This window comes from Cariama cristata, unplaced genomic scaffold (genome assembly GCF_000690535.1).
Source record: "Cariama cristata isolate BGI_N322 unplaced genomic scaffold, ASM69053v1 scaffold2441, whole genome shotgun sequence".
NCBI classification, from domain to species: domain Eukaryota; kingdom Metazoa; phylum Chordata; class Aves; order Cariamiformes; family Cariamidae; genus Cariama; species Cariama cristata.
Window position 1 is genome coordinate 9,610 of NW_009598520.1, and position 17,247 is coordinate 26,856.

At 42.0% G+C, this 17,247-nt stretch overlaps 2 protein-coding genes across 2 annotated transcripts; one reads left to right on the forward strand and one right to left on the reverse strand.

Moving 5' to 3' along the window:
- The first annotated feature begins 5,968 nt into the window (after window positions 1-5,968).
- Window positions 5,969-6,364, forward strand: LOC104168659 (scale keratin-like). The gene has a single exon (XM_009709320.1). The coding sequence runs from the start codon at window positions 5,969-5,971 to the stop codon at window positions 6,362-6,364; it is 396 nt and encodes a 131-aa protein (XP_009707622.1).
- Window positions 6,365-11,409: 5,045 nt separating this feature from the next.
- On the reverse strand, window positions 11,410-11,766 carry LOC104168657 (feather keratin 3-like). Its single transcript, XM_009709318.1, has one exon. It carries the CDS (start codon window positions 11,764-11,766, stop codon window positions 11,410-11,412), a length of 357 nt encoding a protein of 118 aa, XP_009707620.1.
- Window positions 11,767-17,247: the final 5,481 nt, after the last annotated feature.

Here is a 17,247-nt window from a genome sequence, read left to right on the forward strand (position 1 = left end):
CACATTACTTTGTTAGAGTCCCAGTTCATGAGTTTGAAAGATAGTTCTCTGAACTACAAGCGACTTCACACTCTGAAAGTTAAGCTCTTGCTTATTCCACTGCAGACTTCTAACCCAATGTTGTACAAATAACTTCACCACCACAGCTCGTAATGGAGAATTGGTGACTGATTTTAAATGAATTTCAGATTCTGTGTTTCTCCGGCACAGACCAGCCTAGGTCCATGCCATTGAATTGTCTCCTTCCAAAATTCAGACTGTGTGCAGATGACACTTTTTCAAAAACCACAACAAGGAACATGTGCATAATTTTACAGTATATCTGATTGAGTTCCTGAGTTTGGGACTTCTTCGGTTCTATTTAAGCTTTATATATATTAAACATAAATAGAATTTGTGTAAATATTATATAGGTAGCCTAAAACAGAACAAAAATACTGCACTATACATGGCATATCTTTTTAGGTTATCAGTAAAGCATGTAACCATCTCCTGATTCGAGCAGGTGTTTATTTCACAAGAAAGTATTCTTTATGTGGTTCAGCTGCCAAAAGATCTTAGGCTACATGTTTTACTGCAGTAAGAGGTATGGCTAAGCATAATGTAACAGTGTTCAGAGAATATCCGACCAGAAACTGAAGGCAGAGTATGAAGAAAGGCAAGAGCTGCTCCGCATGCCCAGTTCCACTCTCTGTTACTGGACGGTGCATACAGCACCCTTCTCAGCACTCATTACCTAAAAAATTCGGCTATAAATCTGCCTTTTATTTGTTTTTATTTAGTCATTTCTGGTAAATTGAATAGCTCTTGCAGCAAGACTCATAGCTTCCACAGTGGTATCCAGTATCTAAACAACAGCTAGAAGGGATGTTCTGCTTGCTGCCAGGACCAGAAAATCTGTAAGAAAATCTGTTGTGGTAAAGACGACCGTAACAAAAGCACCCACAACAAAACGAACCTTTAAGTACAGGTGCTAACGGAGATCCCGCTATCCTGTCCTGAAGGAAGGAACTAAGCCTCTGGGCTGTCAAGGTGATGACAACGGATGGCGGCTGAGCCATTGCCCGCAGGTCAGGGCAATGAGCTCACGGCAGCTATTGGCGCTGGTTCTGAACATTAATTGGTCGACTGGAAACATGACTAAGTGTAGGCGTAACACGGCACAAATTCCGCTGGAACAGGAAGAAAAGCTTGGATCTCATGGAAACAGGAAAGGCACGGCAGCCTGGATCCTCAGCAACACTAATTTAGTTCCAGATCCATCACACCTAACTGTAGCTACCTCACCAAGATCTACTTGCTGCTATGGATGTAATTCCTCAAATTTGTATAAACCCTGGAAGAAAAATGATTTTTAAGTGACGTTTAATCATTGCTCAATGGAAACAAAGGAATATAGAAGGTGACATGCTTCCTCAGACATGTGGTGGTTCTTATCCTATACCTTGTCTCTAACAAAAGTCCATTCCACACGGTCTAAAGTTTAACGTAAAAATCCTGATGCCATGCATTACTGAACGAACTGTCCAAAGGCTCACCTGATTCCTAACACCCTGGAGGCCCTTTTTGCTGTCAGTAAGGAAAAGTTTTGCCTACATCCCTTTCAAGCTTTGGCTTTCTTCCATACAAACTATTTGTATGAAGCAGCAGCTGGAGGACCAAGTAATTAACTATCAGGAGGACATATCCTCTGTTAAACATGGCTGCGACCGAGGCCTTTGCGGTGAGGAGTACAGAGCAGTTTGTAGGACTACAGGCTGGGGTTTTGGCGTCTCTTTAGCAGATTATAACTGTGAGATTTGAACTAGTGGAGAGCTGACAGCTCCTATACAATCCATTGTGGAAATTAACAGGTTAGCCCTTAAAACCTCCATATAACGTTGCCTCTTCATAAATGACAAAAGAGGACTAATTTAAATTTACAGAAAAAGAGCAGTCTGATTTCTAGAAAACATCTGGCTTTAGGAAGAAGGCAGCAAGAGAAGTAAATACAAGGCAGTTTTGAGGAGGGATTTTTTTATACACTTCCTCAAACTGCTTGAAGAACCTGAGACTTCCATTAACACCAGCCCGCATTTATCACGCATGGTTCACCTCGAAATGATGAAACAGTTTTGCTCAATATTTATATTTATTAGTTGATTCAAATTCTCATGCTGTGTGAAATGCAAATTACAAAACAAACATTTCTTTCATCTTAGCACTTAATTGGCAAGATTCATCCCTGGTAACGTTCCATTAAATACATTAGAATCACAGGAGGAATTATGCTGGCTTCATTCATTTACCTCTTCTTTTATTGGTTGACATAATGATGGTGGCTCAAATGTTACTCATAATTGTCATCTGCTTTAGTATGCAGGTTTTTTTCCCTTCTTCCTTACCTATGCTAGATAAAGTATAATTGATATAAAACATGGTGTCTTTCTTGTGAAATCAGCAACCCTGACATGAAGTTGGAAGCTTTCAAAACGTGAGAAGAGGCGCAGATGTTGCAGATCTTTCTGCTACAAACAGTGAAGGAGATGTGAATTAATACAACATCAGCACTGAAGGAGCTCATACACAAACTTCAACAAATAAATAAGAACCTAAACTATAAAAGAAAATCAACTGAAGCTCTAGTGTTAGAAATCATGAGCTGGTAAAGGGAACAGGAAGAATGCACTGGACCAGTATAATTTAATAAATGTATTTCAAAGTGCTGGGCTGTTTGAATCCAACCGCATACTTATATTACAATCATGAGATATCACTTCATGCGTAAACTACTAAGGAGGGTTTGGGGAGTGCTTAAAAACACACACAAAAAGAGTTTGAACACCCTTTGTGAATATTATTGCTCTTGTAATCCCCTAGGGACATCTCAAAGTCTGGACAAAAGACTCTCATAATTTAAGTATAACTTGTGGTAGAAATCTTACAGTGTTTATTTAACAAACAGTCAATCCATAGGCAAATGAGGATTTCTGAGGCTGGACCAGGCACTGTTTATTACACAGAATTTCAGAATATGACAATATGGGTGGGACACATCTCATCAAACCTTCCCTGTTTAAAGGCTGAGTGTTTCAGTTGAGTTTGTTGTTTGTCTCCATAGTCAATGAAAGAAAAATTGGTATGTTTTGAGGGTGATACCAATTCTGGTAAGGTAAGCATCTGAGACGGGATGAATTGTCTTGCAGAAATTCTTGTCCCTCCCTCCTAAGTATTGAGGAAGCCTGAGTAATTCCAAGTGACAAGTCACTTGGAATCTGGGCAGTCAAAATTGGGCTCTGCAACAGTATGCACTCTGCAGGTGATGCCCTGCTAGTCAGGAAAAAAAGAAGTGGAAAAAAAGAAATCCGTTGTTGCAATAAGTATTCCTGGGATGATTCCATTGCCTTTCCTGCCACTCACCCCGTAGGTCTGGGAAGGAAGCACTCAAAAATCATTTCTGTGACATCCTCCAGGAAAATTTTGGTTCCATTCCTTTGTAAGGTGAAGGAGTAGATCTAAGGGCAAATTGCACTCCATCATATGAACAAAAAGAAAGAGAAGATGTAGACTGAATGAATGCAGTGGTGGACAGAAACATATCATTTCACAAAGAAACTGAGAAATTTGCAACTGCTTCACCACTGTCTTGTGCTATGTCCTCCTTCAGAACCGTGCAATGTCAATACAGAGTAGCTAGTAACGATTAATCGGTTTGCATTTGCAGCCATTCTACGTTGTTGAACCTGCAAGATAATCTCTGTGTGTCTTTGCAGACACCAGGTGAAAAACAGGGGAAAAAATACTGATATCCCTTCAGAAAAAACTTCAGCCTTTGGTTTAAACACCATTTAAGGTGCTAAAATACTGTTTTCTGCTGGTCTCGCCAAGCAGCAAAGAAAATTCAAAATTTCTAAATCAAAAACCATTAGACAATGTCCATGATTACCTTAGGTACAGTACCTCTCTCAAGTTTTATGGCTGTGGGTGGGAAAAGTATAAGAAGGTGTCTTCTACCTCACTGAACATTTCGTTGCAAAATGTGAGAGTAGATTAGATTACAACCTAGATCTAAAGCACTTAAATACAAACATGTATATGACAGCAGGTTACAGCTCTGATTAAAATCATTATGGGAAGTTAATGAAGGAAGTGCTAAATAGACAGAACCAGTTTAATTCCTCCTGCAATGCCAGTGAGCAGGGTGGAATGACACCAGCAATGAAACTGGTCAATTAGGCTTCAAGATGAAAGAGAACTGGGAGCTGGAATGTGCGTATCATGCTGTTCAGAGATTTAGGGTGATTTTGCCAACAGTAAGCAAAAAAAGTTTCATCACTTTGGCAAGTTACATGTGCTTCAAATTTGGGCTGGTTGGTGATTATGACTTCATGTGTACTGTGTGCCTCAGACCCCCCAGGCAATCTGAAGCACCGTATAAAAGGAGGAGGTACGCAGACCTATTCCATCTCCCTCTCCTGCAGACTCTCCTCTACATCAGGTAGGTCTGATGGCATTCCATTTCCTTCTAAGTGACAGAATGCCTTTGCACTGGAGCTTAGAACATTGTTCACTGCTATTACATTAGAGGTTTTAGGACTATTTTTTGATTCTCTTTCTTTTCTTCTCCTTTTTTTTTACTAGTGTGTTGGCAAGTTATGTTACTGGTAGGCTTGAGGAGTCAAGACCAAGGTTTGCGGCACTTATTTCAGTGTAATTCGTATTTGAGCATTCTTGTCCTGTTAGCAGATTGAAAATGCAGGATGGCATAAGCTTTAAAATGCAGAATTTTCCTATACTGTTTCAATTAATGAGTAAATCAGAGAGACATGGCCATATCCTAAGGTGTTTAACAACTCAGCTAAAGAAAGATTATTATCTGCATGGGAATTTTATTGCAAAATAATCCTAGCTTGTATTTAGTTTTTATCGATAGGTAAAGACTTAATCCTGCTTATTTTAAACCCTATTTATTTTTGCTAGAGACAATAATAAGGGAAGCAGACTGGTGGTCTGATCCGGTGTCTTTGTCATATGTCCATTTGTAAGTCCAGATCCATATTAGCTGTTGAGATACACTGAGTTCAATGATTGGATTCTCTGCATTTCAGGGCTACTTTATGAACAGCATAATATTTCCTCTTTTTTACTGGAAAAAGTGCTAAAAAAGCACAAGCTTTTGCAACTAGACGTTTAGCTCAAATGGTAGTTTGCAACTGTGTTTTTATCTGATGAAGGAAATTGACTCCTTACATTTTACCAACCTGCTTCGCACTCCATATGAAATTACACTGCTATGCCAAGAAATATTTGGATAGAAATATTTTGTATGGTATATTTACTTATTACATCAAGTATATTAATCTATCTTCGAGCTCAAATGCTTCGGGATTTTTATCAGAGGGATTACAGAAATTAAGAGAACGTAGGACAAAAAGGGAACAACTGAAAGTATATTACCGCAGAGAGCTTGGAAAGAAATAGGGACCAGGAAAGGAGGAGGAAAGGTGTGGTTAAAGCAGTGCTGGGTTCTTGACTCCATCCCGTCTCTCCCAAGACAAAACCTGCTTCTGTCCCATTCACTGTAACAAGGACGTCAGCTCCAGTGCAGCTCCTGCAGCTCCTGGTTTTCTACCCACATTCACCGGGGAGGAACTCTGGTGTTTCAGTAAAAAATGTGCTGCCAATACTCTGTTCCTCTGGGAGGGAATATGAATTTTTTTTTAAAAAAAAAAAAAAGCAGCAATTTCAGAAGGCTTGGCGGATGTGACAAGTGCGGGGATTACTGGATGGGGAAGATCAGAGCAACACTGATTGACAGCAAAGTTTGTGAACAGCATCATCAATCTTGCTTATGCATCTGATGATCATTTTGCCTGTTCCCCAACAACCCAGCACCAAGCCTCGACCTGTTGTTCCAGTAGATCTTGTGCTTTGTTTTTATGCAGCTCTGTTCTCTGTGTTTCAGGATCGCCTTCATCCCTGCAAAGAAATGTCTTGCTACGACCTGTGCCCCACCACCGGCGGCATCGCCTGCCCCCAGCCCATCGCTAACAGCTGTAATGAGTCGTGTGTCCGGCAGTGCCCCGACTCGACAGCCTTCATCCAGCCGCCCCCCGTCGTCGTCACCTTCCCCGGCCCCATCCTCAGCTCTTCCCCCCAGCAAGCCGTGGTGGGCTCATCCGGAGCACCCGCCTTTGGGGGCTCCCTGAGTCCGGGGGGTCTCTACAGCGCCGGGAGCCTCTACAGTTATGGGGGCTCTCCGGGATATGGAGCCCAGTATGGATACGGGAGTTCAGCCCTCTCCACGTTCAGCAGCAGGTACTGCAGCCCGTACTCCTCCCGTCGGTACAGCCGGCTCCTCCGCAGCAGCTGTGGGACCTGCTAAAGGCAGCAGAGGGGTCTCCGAAGGGCCACACATGAAGGCCCAACTGCAGAGCAATGAGGACAGAGGTTCAGCATTCCTGCAGCCCTGCAATGGAGCTACTGCCACCTAGCATTTCTGATCTTTCTTCTACTTTTTGCTTATCCTTCAGTTTCTAGTTTGTTGTTTGCTGGTGTTGCCTGTTCCAGATCTCCCACTTTTTTTAACCATCATGGAACAGCCTATTCCATATGGACATCACTCATAATGACAGTTATCTTCATCGGTAGTTGCACAACAGATGAAAGCCAGCTGAAGACAACAATATCTCTCAGTAGGACATTTGTCGAAGATTCTCTGAAATTGTCTGGAAACAGATTTTTCATATTCTGTGATACCTCACTTTGCAAACACAGGCATTGTTCATTAAAATTTTGTTGCATCACACAGAAGCTTTCTGGTTTCCTGTCCTCTCCTCACCCACAATCTGTGCCGGGGGGTGTCTTCCCATGGGCAGGACCAAGCTGCTAACTGAGCAGTAGTACCGCAGAACATTTTAGCACGGTTTGAATTTATACAGTGTCACAAACGTTTCCATAATGACCCTCCTGAGTAGCAGCTTTCCATCCTCTGAAGATACGAAATTTAAAGTAAGGCAATACCTTAACTCCTGTTATTTACACATAATTTCAGTGGGACCTTTCCATGAGCATCCAAGCAGAGAATTGTGGGTTTCCATGTTGAACTCGGCATGACCACAAGTGCCACCAAGGTGGTACCCAGCAGAGCACTTTCCAAATGTAAATTTACACCTGTAAATTCGCAGATACAATGCATTGATACACAGATAAAGCGGTACTTAAACTCCAGACATTCCAAGCAGCTAATACTTATTCCTTCTTGCAGTCATCAGCCTTTCCACCCCAGTAAGAAAGAGGAATAATCCCTGTTCCGTCTAAGAAATAACTGTAGTACAGTAAGCCAGGAGTAGCAGAGACTTGGTGATCCTAAGCTTCTGGTAATATAGCCAGTCCAAATTGTAACGAAGCTGCAAATAAGGCATGTTCAGTGCTGTGCAAACAAAGAATAAGGCTAATCCCTGCCCTCAAGTGCTTTCAGAGTAAATAGACAAGCAAAGCATGAGCATCACTGCTCTTTTCCCTTTTTTGCAGAGAGGCATCTTTTATACATAGATTAAAGGCCGTGTTTTCTATACTGATAAAAACATTAGTAAAGATTTTCCCCAGATGACAAAGCAATCGCTTGGCAAAGCCTAGATCTGAATTCCTCTCTCCAATATTCCCATCTAACAATTGACATACAGTCGCTGTTTCCAGTTTTCTACTCCACTGGTTAGCTTCAGGTTTGCTTTTCATTGTTACTCCCATATCCTTTAGGAAAAGAGGAAAATAATAGCAGATCAGGAGCACATCATGGAATATTCCTGTCTGTCTCTTTGCGCTGGTGTCAGGAACACTGGCATGTATTGGGACAGGGAGAATTTCAGTAATGCAAATTTCCACATTAGTATTCAAATTTGCCTGTAATCTAGGTCAGTACTCTGCTATGTGTGAGTCAGTAAAGCTGGTTTTTAAAGTCAAAAACATCCTGACTACTTTTGTTTTAAGACAGAACTCTGGAGATGAGGTAATCAGTCAAACTGACACACTTTCATGGAGTTCCGCTTATTTTAGCTGAAAGACAGTATATGGCACGGCCGGTAGTATACAGAACATAGGAGATTTAAGAGATGCTAGAATCACAGGAAAGGACCTTTAAAGATCATCTATTCCAAACCTCTGCCATGGGCAGGGACATCTTTCACTAGATCAGGTTGCTTAAAGCTCTATCCGGCCTGACCTTGAACACTCCCCAAAACCAGTGACCTAAGGATTCGAGGCATGGCTTATTATATAATTTGTTTTCTAAGTAAAAGGGGAGAATGAGCTAAAAAAAGATTCCATTCTTCAGGTTTGCCTTCTAGGGCATTTTATCATTTTATTTAAAACATCTGAAACATTCACGTTCAGATCCTCCAACTGCAAAACTGGTAAAAGGTACGCTGCAAGGAGTCACTTCGGTAATTCCTTCAGAATCAAACTCTGGAAGGAAGCTGGCATATTTCTGATTCTGTTATGTTAAGCCATTGTGTCTGCAGGCTATATACCGGTGGTGTGAGTCTGAATCACATAAAAAACTATTATGCTTTGGTAGTGACTAAATATTTAGTGAATCCACCTATTTAAATCAAATGTGAAAGGCTTAACTCCCACAGGTATTTGTCTTGAACTGCAATTTACTGCTTGGGGAGCACATATGCTTCAGGCTGTGTTTACAACATCTTATGAATCAACTTCTGATTGCATCTCATTTAACAATAGTGTTACCTTGTACTAGGATATAAGCACATGCTCGGAGCGTATTTAGACAAGAGAGAGGAGGGTGTAGTGACCTCTGTAGTTCAAGATGACACTACGTGATGCCGTTTATTATTGCTTTCTATTCTTGGTTATTACTTGTTTCACTGACAGGAGGAACAGGAGCCTGAGTTGCTGGTGCGAACTGTCAACAGCCTGGCCTTCCCATGGCTGACCAAGAACTGCGGGACATCTCTCGGTCAGATGTGGTCCTCATGTTGCAGTGGCCAGCAAACTGTCAAGATCTCAGCACTGTTTCCAGGTTACGGTGATAAACAGCAGCTGGTGTTCCTCCCATCTCGTATCTGCATGTGGTGTGACCTGGGATGAGTTGGGTCTGCCAGCGAAATTAGTTCTCTTATTTTCTGCTGTGTTCATCTGTGTTTACACTTACATGAAAGTGTAACCCAAGTTCAGCCCGCCGTGCACTTGGGAATTGGCAGATTGCTGATGGTCACGAGCAGTACAGCACAATGGAGGGCAGTTAAAGAACTGTCCTTTGGTGTTTGCTCTGATCTATTGTCGTAACATGCAAATTCAGGCTGGCAGATGAGAATCAGCAATAAAAATGTTGCATTTGCTGCTCTCCAAGGGACAGTCTCTGCAGATCACTTTGCCAAATACAGGTGCTGTGGAGTGCTGTCTTCAAGCACCATCCAAAGTCAGTAGAGTTCATTGACCAACTAATATATACTACAGTGATCTATTTATAGTCCAGGCTCTAACTTCTGGCTCCCACGTGTGCCTTTTCTGTAGAATAACAAGTACATAGGCAGAGCAGATTCATGCAGGTATGGCAACATCCACACGGGAGGATGTCTGACTGCACCCTTTCACCGCAGCGTGAGAAACCGGCTGCTATTGCAAGTCCAGTGTAGAGGTGCAACAAGACGGGCTGAGAAGAGGATCAATGTAATTCCACTGTTCTGTGTGGAATGAAAACAAAAATCTTGAAAAGAGGACTTCCGTAGTGATCAATGCTATAGTGATGTGTCTTGAAAATACCTGATCTGGTTGCTTGAGTACTCTGCATTCCTAAAAAGTTTTTTTTTTTTTTACAGCATCCTAGCAACTCCAAGAATAATCATGCAGTGCGTTGGAGACAGAGGAAGCACAAAAACAAGGCAAAGACACATCCTAACAAGAAAGAGGTGTTGCCTGGCTGCCTCATTGTAGCCTCGTCTCATTTCAGCTAGTTTTACAAGTGAGATCACACCTCCAAACCCTTTGAAGTTATTACCACATACCTGATCCTGTCCAAATAAATTTCTACAGGGTGAGACTGAGGTTTGCCTGGAATTCGCCTGCTCAAGTATTGTGAAGTTTGTCAGTGGTACTCCTAGGAACAGCAGGGAAGAGCAGAAGTGCTGAGCAGTCTGATGTCTGGTCCACCAGACTCCTGGTTGGTATCGTAAGCATAGGACAGGATTAATGCCTCTTGATAGCTGTACTAATTGTGCACAAATTGCATCACTAGAGAAAACAGAACATACTGAGCAGCCCAGAACCATGCTGCTGTTGAACAGAGAGAAGAACTGAACACGCCCGGTATTCACAGTCATCTGTGAGTAGCCCCAAACTTAGGTGTAAAGCCCCTGAGATGGAAAATACTATTTGACTTGAATGATAGGTCTTGCTCTGCAGCGAAGACGTAAGAATTATTCTTTTATTTATTTTAACTGGGGTTGCCAAGAGTTTAGAGGTACTAACGGGAAAGTTCAGAGAACAGACAGAATTTCAGCTAAGATGTGCCGTTCAGTTAAAAATTCCTGTTGGCTATTCAAAGGAAAGTTGTGCCCACAGATTATTACATGCTATTTTTAAACAATGAAAAACATCATAAAACCAACGTATGGGGATGTAATTAAATTGGAGCCTCAGGCAAGTAGTGAGACACATGGAAGATCTTGAAAGTTACTCGTATGTTTAACTTTCTTGGCTAGCATGCAGCAAATACACACTGTAACCACACCTGTCCTGGAGGAAATTTCAAACTTAGTTGTAAGGGTTACAAAACTTGTTTATCCAGCATGAAATTACTTTTGTACAGAAGGCAGTCATTATGTTCGCTCCTCCTTAAAGGGCCTGGACGCCTTCCAGCTTTGGGTGTTAAAAGAAAGCAAACACGGCCATGTTTCACTACAGAGATTGACGCTCACCCAGAATGGTATATAAACAAAAAATGATGGACAAAAAAAATAACCAAATAGACCAGAAAGCTCAGAATTTTGATGCACAATAATTTAATGAGAAAGTAGGAAGTAAAAGATCTTACTAAGAACACAAAAACCCACAGGGAAAATATTGCCAGGGTCTCATTAAAGGCTGCAAGCAAAGAATTGCTCCAGGGCGATGCATTCCACATACATTACTCTCTTTTTCACGGCATGGGAAGATTTACATAATCTCGACCTGCTTTCAACCAGCCAAAGATCATTGTTAGAACTAATTCGATGCCATTATTATCAGGAGCCACTGGAAAGAATAGTCAGAAAACTAAATTAAATTGTTAGCTAGAGAATTACAATATAAGTGTGATTTTCGAAGCTGCACAGGTCACACTCCAGGAAAGCAATGACAGTAACAGGGTTTGTGGGGGCACATCTTCCTCTGTGTTGGGTGATTGCTCATTGCTCCTTATTCACTGCACATTTAACATGGTCTGCAGCTCCCAAAACCATAACCGCTGGATCCATAGGAAGAATATGACCTCCCGTAATTGTATAAGCTCCTAGAGCCGTAGGAGCCACTGGGACCCAGAGAGCTCACGGATCCAAAGAAGCTCCCAATGCTGGATGGTGCTGAGCTGCCCACTATGCTCTCCTGAGGGCAGGAGCTGAGAATAGGTCCTGGGAAGGTCATGACCACGGGTGGTGGGTAGATGACAGCTCTTGAATCCCCACAAGATGTAACACAAGGCTGGTTCCAAGCATTCGCAACTGGCTGCGGGCAGGTCACTTCGCAGGGTGCGAGGCAGCGGGAGTTGATCGTCTGTCTGTAGGAAGACATCTTCTGGGAATGGAGGTATATCTGAAACACACAACACCGAGGCAACACAAGGCTGAAAGCTCAGCTGCCAATATAAAAGAGATTGTGCTTGGAAGAGAAAGAATAAAAGACAGCACGAAGACCAGAAGGATGCTGAAGATTTCAGTTTTGTCTCAGCAGCCATGTCCCTTTTCTCATCTTCTCATGCCCTCCTCCTCTCCCTTGGACCGTTCTCTGTTTCTTTTGACTCCTGATTTATGGGGCCAATTTGATACACAAAACCATCATTAACAATCAAAGAAACTGTGTATCTGAACTCAAGCTATCCCCCTACCCTTTACCATTTCTCTTCTCTGTCATTTTCTTTTGAGTCTGACTTACTGTGACACTTGACCATTTCTTTTATAAATAACCACAGAAAAGAACAGAAATGCTGGCTAGTACTTGTATAGTAACGTCCTGTGCTGGTTCTGCAGTACCTATAATGAACAAAAGTGTATCAGGCAAGTCACTGCTATTCCAGCTTTAAGGAAGAGGTAACTGAGACTGAGAAGTGAATGCATTGCCTAGAGCCATTTGGTGAGGTAACAGGAGAGACGGAGTTAAAATTCAAGCAAGCCTGGTTGTTAAGGACAGCGTTATTCCTCAGTCTTTCAGATGCTACAGCTGGCACCAGGGGTCCCCTGCATGTTCTTTACACAGGTAAAATGAGCAGCAGCCACATCCCTGAAGAGCTCATAAAAAGACTTTGCTTGGCAGAATAGCCCACGTTTGGGTGGGAATGCAGTCTCAGCAAGGTTTCCAGTATAACTAAGACTCCTGTGAATGTGGTCCCAGCTGCCCTGATAAATATGACTGAGGGCACAGATGACTGTGGCAGAACTGGGAGCTGTGCATCATTTTGTGGAGTCCTTTTCTTTAATCATAAGATCACTTGATCACTCATAAAATTGATTTGCAGCTCTTCCTGAGCTCAGTCCTGCCTTATTAAAACCCATAAAATGACAGGCTGGGAGTAAAGAAAAGGAATAAAGTCCTGACCGTAACAAGACACATAATTTAACGCATGACAGGCTTTCAATTAATTCAGAAATAATTGCAAAGAACAGGGCAAAACATTATTGCTAATGGTGGTTTCCCAGTTTCAGTCTGAGACTCACCAAGACAAGTCGATGCGAACAAAGTAAGGAAGATTCACACAGGTGGGATGGTCAGGCTGGAGGAAATAGGAATTCACTAAATCTCACTGTAAATACGTTTGCACATCCCAAACTTTCAACTGCTCTGAAAACTCCTGCCCTTTTACAGCCTGCCACTGAATAAGTACAAAACAACTCTTTCTGAAAGAAAGCTTCAAATATTTCAAGCTTTTCTAAGAATGACAGTTTGGTTTCAGTTAAAAGCCTGCGTTGTTACAGCAACTTTGCAATAGCAATAGTGTCAGGCTCAGACTTACCCCGTCACAGCAAAGATCAGGTCAGGTGAAATGGTTAGAGCAGTCTAGAACTGAGAGCGCTTTTATGCCTTTTCTTAGGCAATCAGGAGGGTATGAAACATCCTTCATGTATGATGTCCTAATGCATTATCAAACAAAAATGCACTCCACCTGGTACTGCCCCAGACAATGCAATTATTTTGCTCAGCAATGGTGATTAGTATTGCGTTCTCATCATTACTCTGGCAGAGTAACTTCTTTCTCTTTTATTGCTTTTTCCTATTTCTCTGATTGCCTCATGGAGCAAAGATTACTCAGAAGTTTATCCATAAACACAAAATGCTGACATACCTGAGATACTACTGCATTTTTCCAAGTTATGTCCCAGTAAGGGGGCATTGTGCAATTTAACCCATCATACCCACGCACATTAATTCCTATCACTCTGATATTTAGACTCCATAGACACCTTCCCAACGAGTTTGGAAATGGGAAGCATTTGTTCCCGTCCTCCTGGCCAAGAAATAGACACAAATCACATGTCCCACTTTGAGCTTTAAAAGTACAGGTGGAGTAACCGATAAGTGGGGAGCTGCTGTTATCAAGCCCTGGCATGGGGGGCCAGAAGCCTCAGACAATGAGAAATTAATGTCCAGCTTTCATTGTCAAGGGCTCCATGGGACCATTGACCTCTAAAGGTCCCTTCCAGCCCAAATGATTCTATGATTCTATGATCATTACTGGAGATCTCAGGGCTCCTGAGTGATGAACGATTCATGGTTTGGGATGAAACGGGTCAGGGAGTGAAGCCATGTATCACCTGAGGAAAACCTTGGGCTGCAATCTTAAAGTGCAGTTTCAGCTGATGCAGAAGATTGGCTGCTTACTTCAGCAGATTTCTTCCTCAGATCCAGTACACTGTCTTCAGTTCTTCAGTTATTTACCGATAAAACTATTTCCAATAGTATCTATCCATTTTGTGTACCCACACTGACATAATTTACAAATGCTTTTTTTAACCTCAAGAAGATGAGTTCTTCCCCTCTAAAATCCAGCCCCTTCTACAGAACTTAAAGTCGAATGCCTGGTTTTGAGTAACCTCGAGATTTCTATTCTAAAATGTTAATTTTATTCCAGCTTGTCCATTGGCATCTGGTAACTGTCACCAACGCTGCAGTGTGATGCTGTACAGGTGACGCACACAAGAAGGCTGAGGAAGCCTCTTTTCCGGGGCCACCTTGGGATTTCCCTCGGTGTTGTTTCCAAGCAATGCCGGCGGAGACACTCTTTAAAGTTACTGATAGTTTATGGTAGAGGATTCACATAAACAAGAAACAGGAATGGAAACGAAGGGAAGAAGATGTTGTGGGGAAACAACTCAGACTATTTGCTCCTCCTGCCCGAACCACACCTGGTTTCACTTTGTCTGGCGTATACCTACAGATACCTACAGGTGAATCACATAATTCTTGGAGATGCATCCCTTTTCTAACCACCCTGCCCTCCTGAAAGGGTGAAGGGATCTACGTACCAGTATCAGTACTGCTGACACCCCAAACTGCTTCTTTTGACTCATGATGTTCAGGGTTACAGCCACATGCTTTGCTTTTTGTAATTTTATGGACCAGCAAAGTGGCATCCAGCATCTTAATGTTTTTTCCCAGTAAAATTGGTTTCATGTGCTTTACTGACTTAAACCATTTATAGCCAGTTTTGCCAGTGCAAATATGGTATAGTAAAATATTCAGAGACAAATAGCCCTATGAAAGCAAAGTTAGCGTGATATATGGGCTATCTTTGCATAGATTCCTTGTATGACAAATCAGAGTACTGCTGTGGCACCTATGGATCCATTATATGGGAACAATCACCAAACCCATTTACCAAATGAGCATAAAATATCTTTATCTATATCAAGCACATAATTTTATTGTAAAACCATCCAAAAAAAAAGACATTCAAATGCATCTAAAAAAACTTCCATGAACTGATTTTGGATTATTCCTTTACAAGCGTGACTGACACCTTTTCCTGGCTAGCTTGGATGAACATCACAATCACGAATAGCAAAGGGACAGCCTTTCTTTCAGTTTGTGCTCAAAATCCAAACTCTGCTCAGGATGCCCACGTATTTCCGTGCAATTCTTCCAAACCCATGGTGAACAACTTTGGAGTCATCCATCCAAGAGTGCATCTCATACAGTGTGGGTGGAATTTGTCTCGTCTGGTAACACAGCACACCCAGGTTGTACTGGCATGTCTACTACACACTAGGAGTCAAACAACAGCACACAAGTGGATGAACCATCTGAGAGAAGGAGATTGCAATGAAAAAGAAGCAACTGCCAGCAAGGAGGTGTTGAGTAGCACTTTCTGTTTGAAGAACAGTATTTCTAAGTTCTTAAAAAATAGCATTCATGATATGACCATACTTCAAGTCAAAGAGCATGACTGCTGTTGAGGTGAATACATCAAACTCTGTTGCTGGAATGGCCACAAAACCCAGCTGGGACCATAAAATAAATATTCATAGGGATAATGCAAGACTCAGCACTGCGCTCTTGTGGCTTAGCTGAGAGCAGGACTCAAGCTGAGTAAATCAGTTATCTCAGACACCTCCAGACGGGGTGAGTTCGTGTCTCTGAGCCGAACTGTTGGCATACCGCCAGCTTATCTTGAAACTTATCTTGTAGTGCCATTTCCAGGTCAGAATTATTGGTGCATACCTGGGACCTTGACAGCACTGCTGTCAAGATGAAAGTGTCTTTCTGCAGGTGTGGCTGGCTTTTTTTCTGAGACAACACCAGACTGTCCCCAGATTCCTTGGGAGCAGAGAGGTTCTCCAGTTTCCAGCAGTTCCTATCTTGGAGGCTTTGATTTTTAAAAAATCTTCCTTAAATATCAGAGGTTCTTGTATAAATCTGATGATATGACTGTGTAACAACAGACTCTTTTGTCCGATACAGGTTAAATACCACCCTCACAGCCTAATCATGCACAGGACGTCATCGTAATGCAGTCTGCTATTAAAGCACTTCTAGGCTATATTCCCATGTGTCCCAAAGACGTGATTTTGGTATTTTCTTCAAACCACAGTGTGAAAGGTTCAGCCAGCTCCTTGTGCACAGTGCCAACACAGATATAAAGTGAGGACTTTTATATTTTATATTTGAATATAAAAACATATCTATACTGAATATTGGCATATTCTAACCCTAAGAACAACACTCTGCATATCTATTCTTTGGTTGAGTCCTGAAGCACACATACTTCCCAGTGCAAAGGCATTTTTATGATGGGATTAACCATGTAAGATGCAGATTCTGGTTCCAGGTACCTGGAAGGAGGAATTATGCATTGCACAGGACATATGCTGGCCCTGTGCGTGTAGGTGCATTTATAATCATCAGCTAATAAAGGTATGTAAGGGAGAAAGGTATGAAGAAAGGCTGGAATAAAACAAAAAGAGAATGCTAATACTAGGATGCAGCATGATTTTTATTAGGAACAAGAAATGACATTTACACTAGTAACAAACCAAAAAAATTGAAGGAATGTTTCCAGTTTCTCAGATCTGATTATAAGCAAGCCGTCAACAAGGAATGAAAATTTCAGACAAGGTGCTCTTTCTTCCCTAAGGCAAATCTAATTTTACCAACCAAGTTCTGCTTTGCAGCATGCAGGAAGGCTTTGTTGAGCACAAAAGCCTAAACACATGAGAGGGCAGAGCAACTTCTTTGCTACACATTTTGTTACATCTTCTAGGTTGAAAATAAAAATGGAAAACCAGTACCTGTGTTCACAGAGAAGCTAAAGCACAAAACAACCAAATTTCTCACCCATATTGTCAGAATAGAAAGCACACACTTTGAGAAACCAGTGCGGGTTTACAGCAACAACATCACAAGCAAGAAGAGCTTAAGAAGGGCAAGCAGAAGAGTGGTTCCTGTGGGTACGGAGAAGCACCCGTAGGTCCCAATGAATTAGCTGGGAGCTGTGGGTGCCCAAGGCTTTGGAGAGCTCCACAGCTCAGTTGCACATCCAGGTCTTGTCCTCAGTTCCCTCGC

What these genes read in the sequence shown, in the direction of transcription:
- LOC104168659 (XM_009709320.1), top strand. Translation starts at nt 5,969, where the DNA reads ATGTCTTGCTACGACCTGTGCCCCACCACCGGCGGCATCGCCTGCCCC.
- LOC104168657 (XM_009709318.1), bottom strand. Translation starts at nt 11,766, where the DNA reads ATGTCTTCCTACAGACAGACGATCAACTCCCGCTGCCTCGCACCCTGC.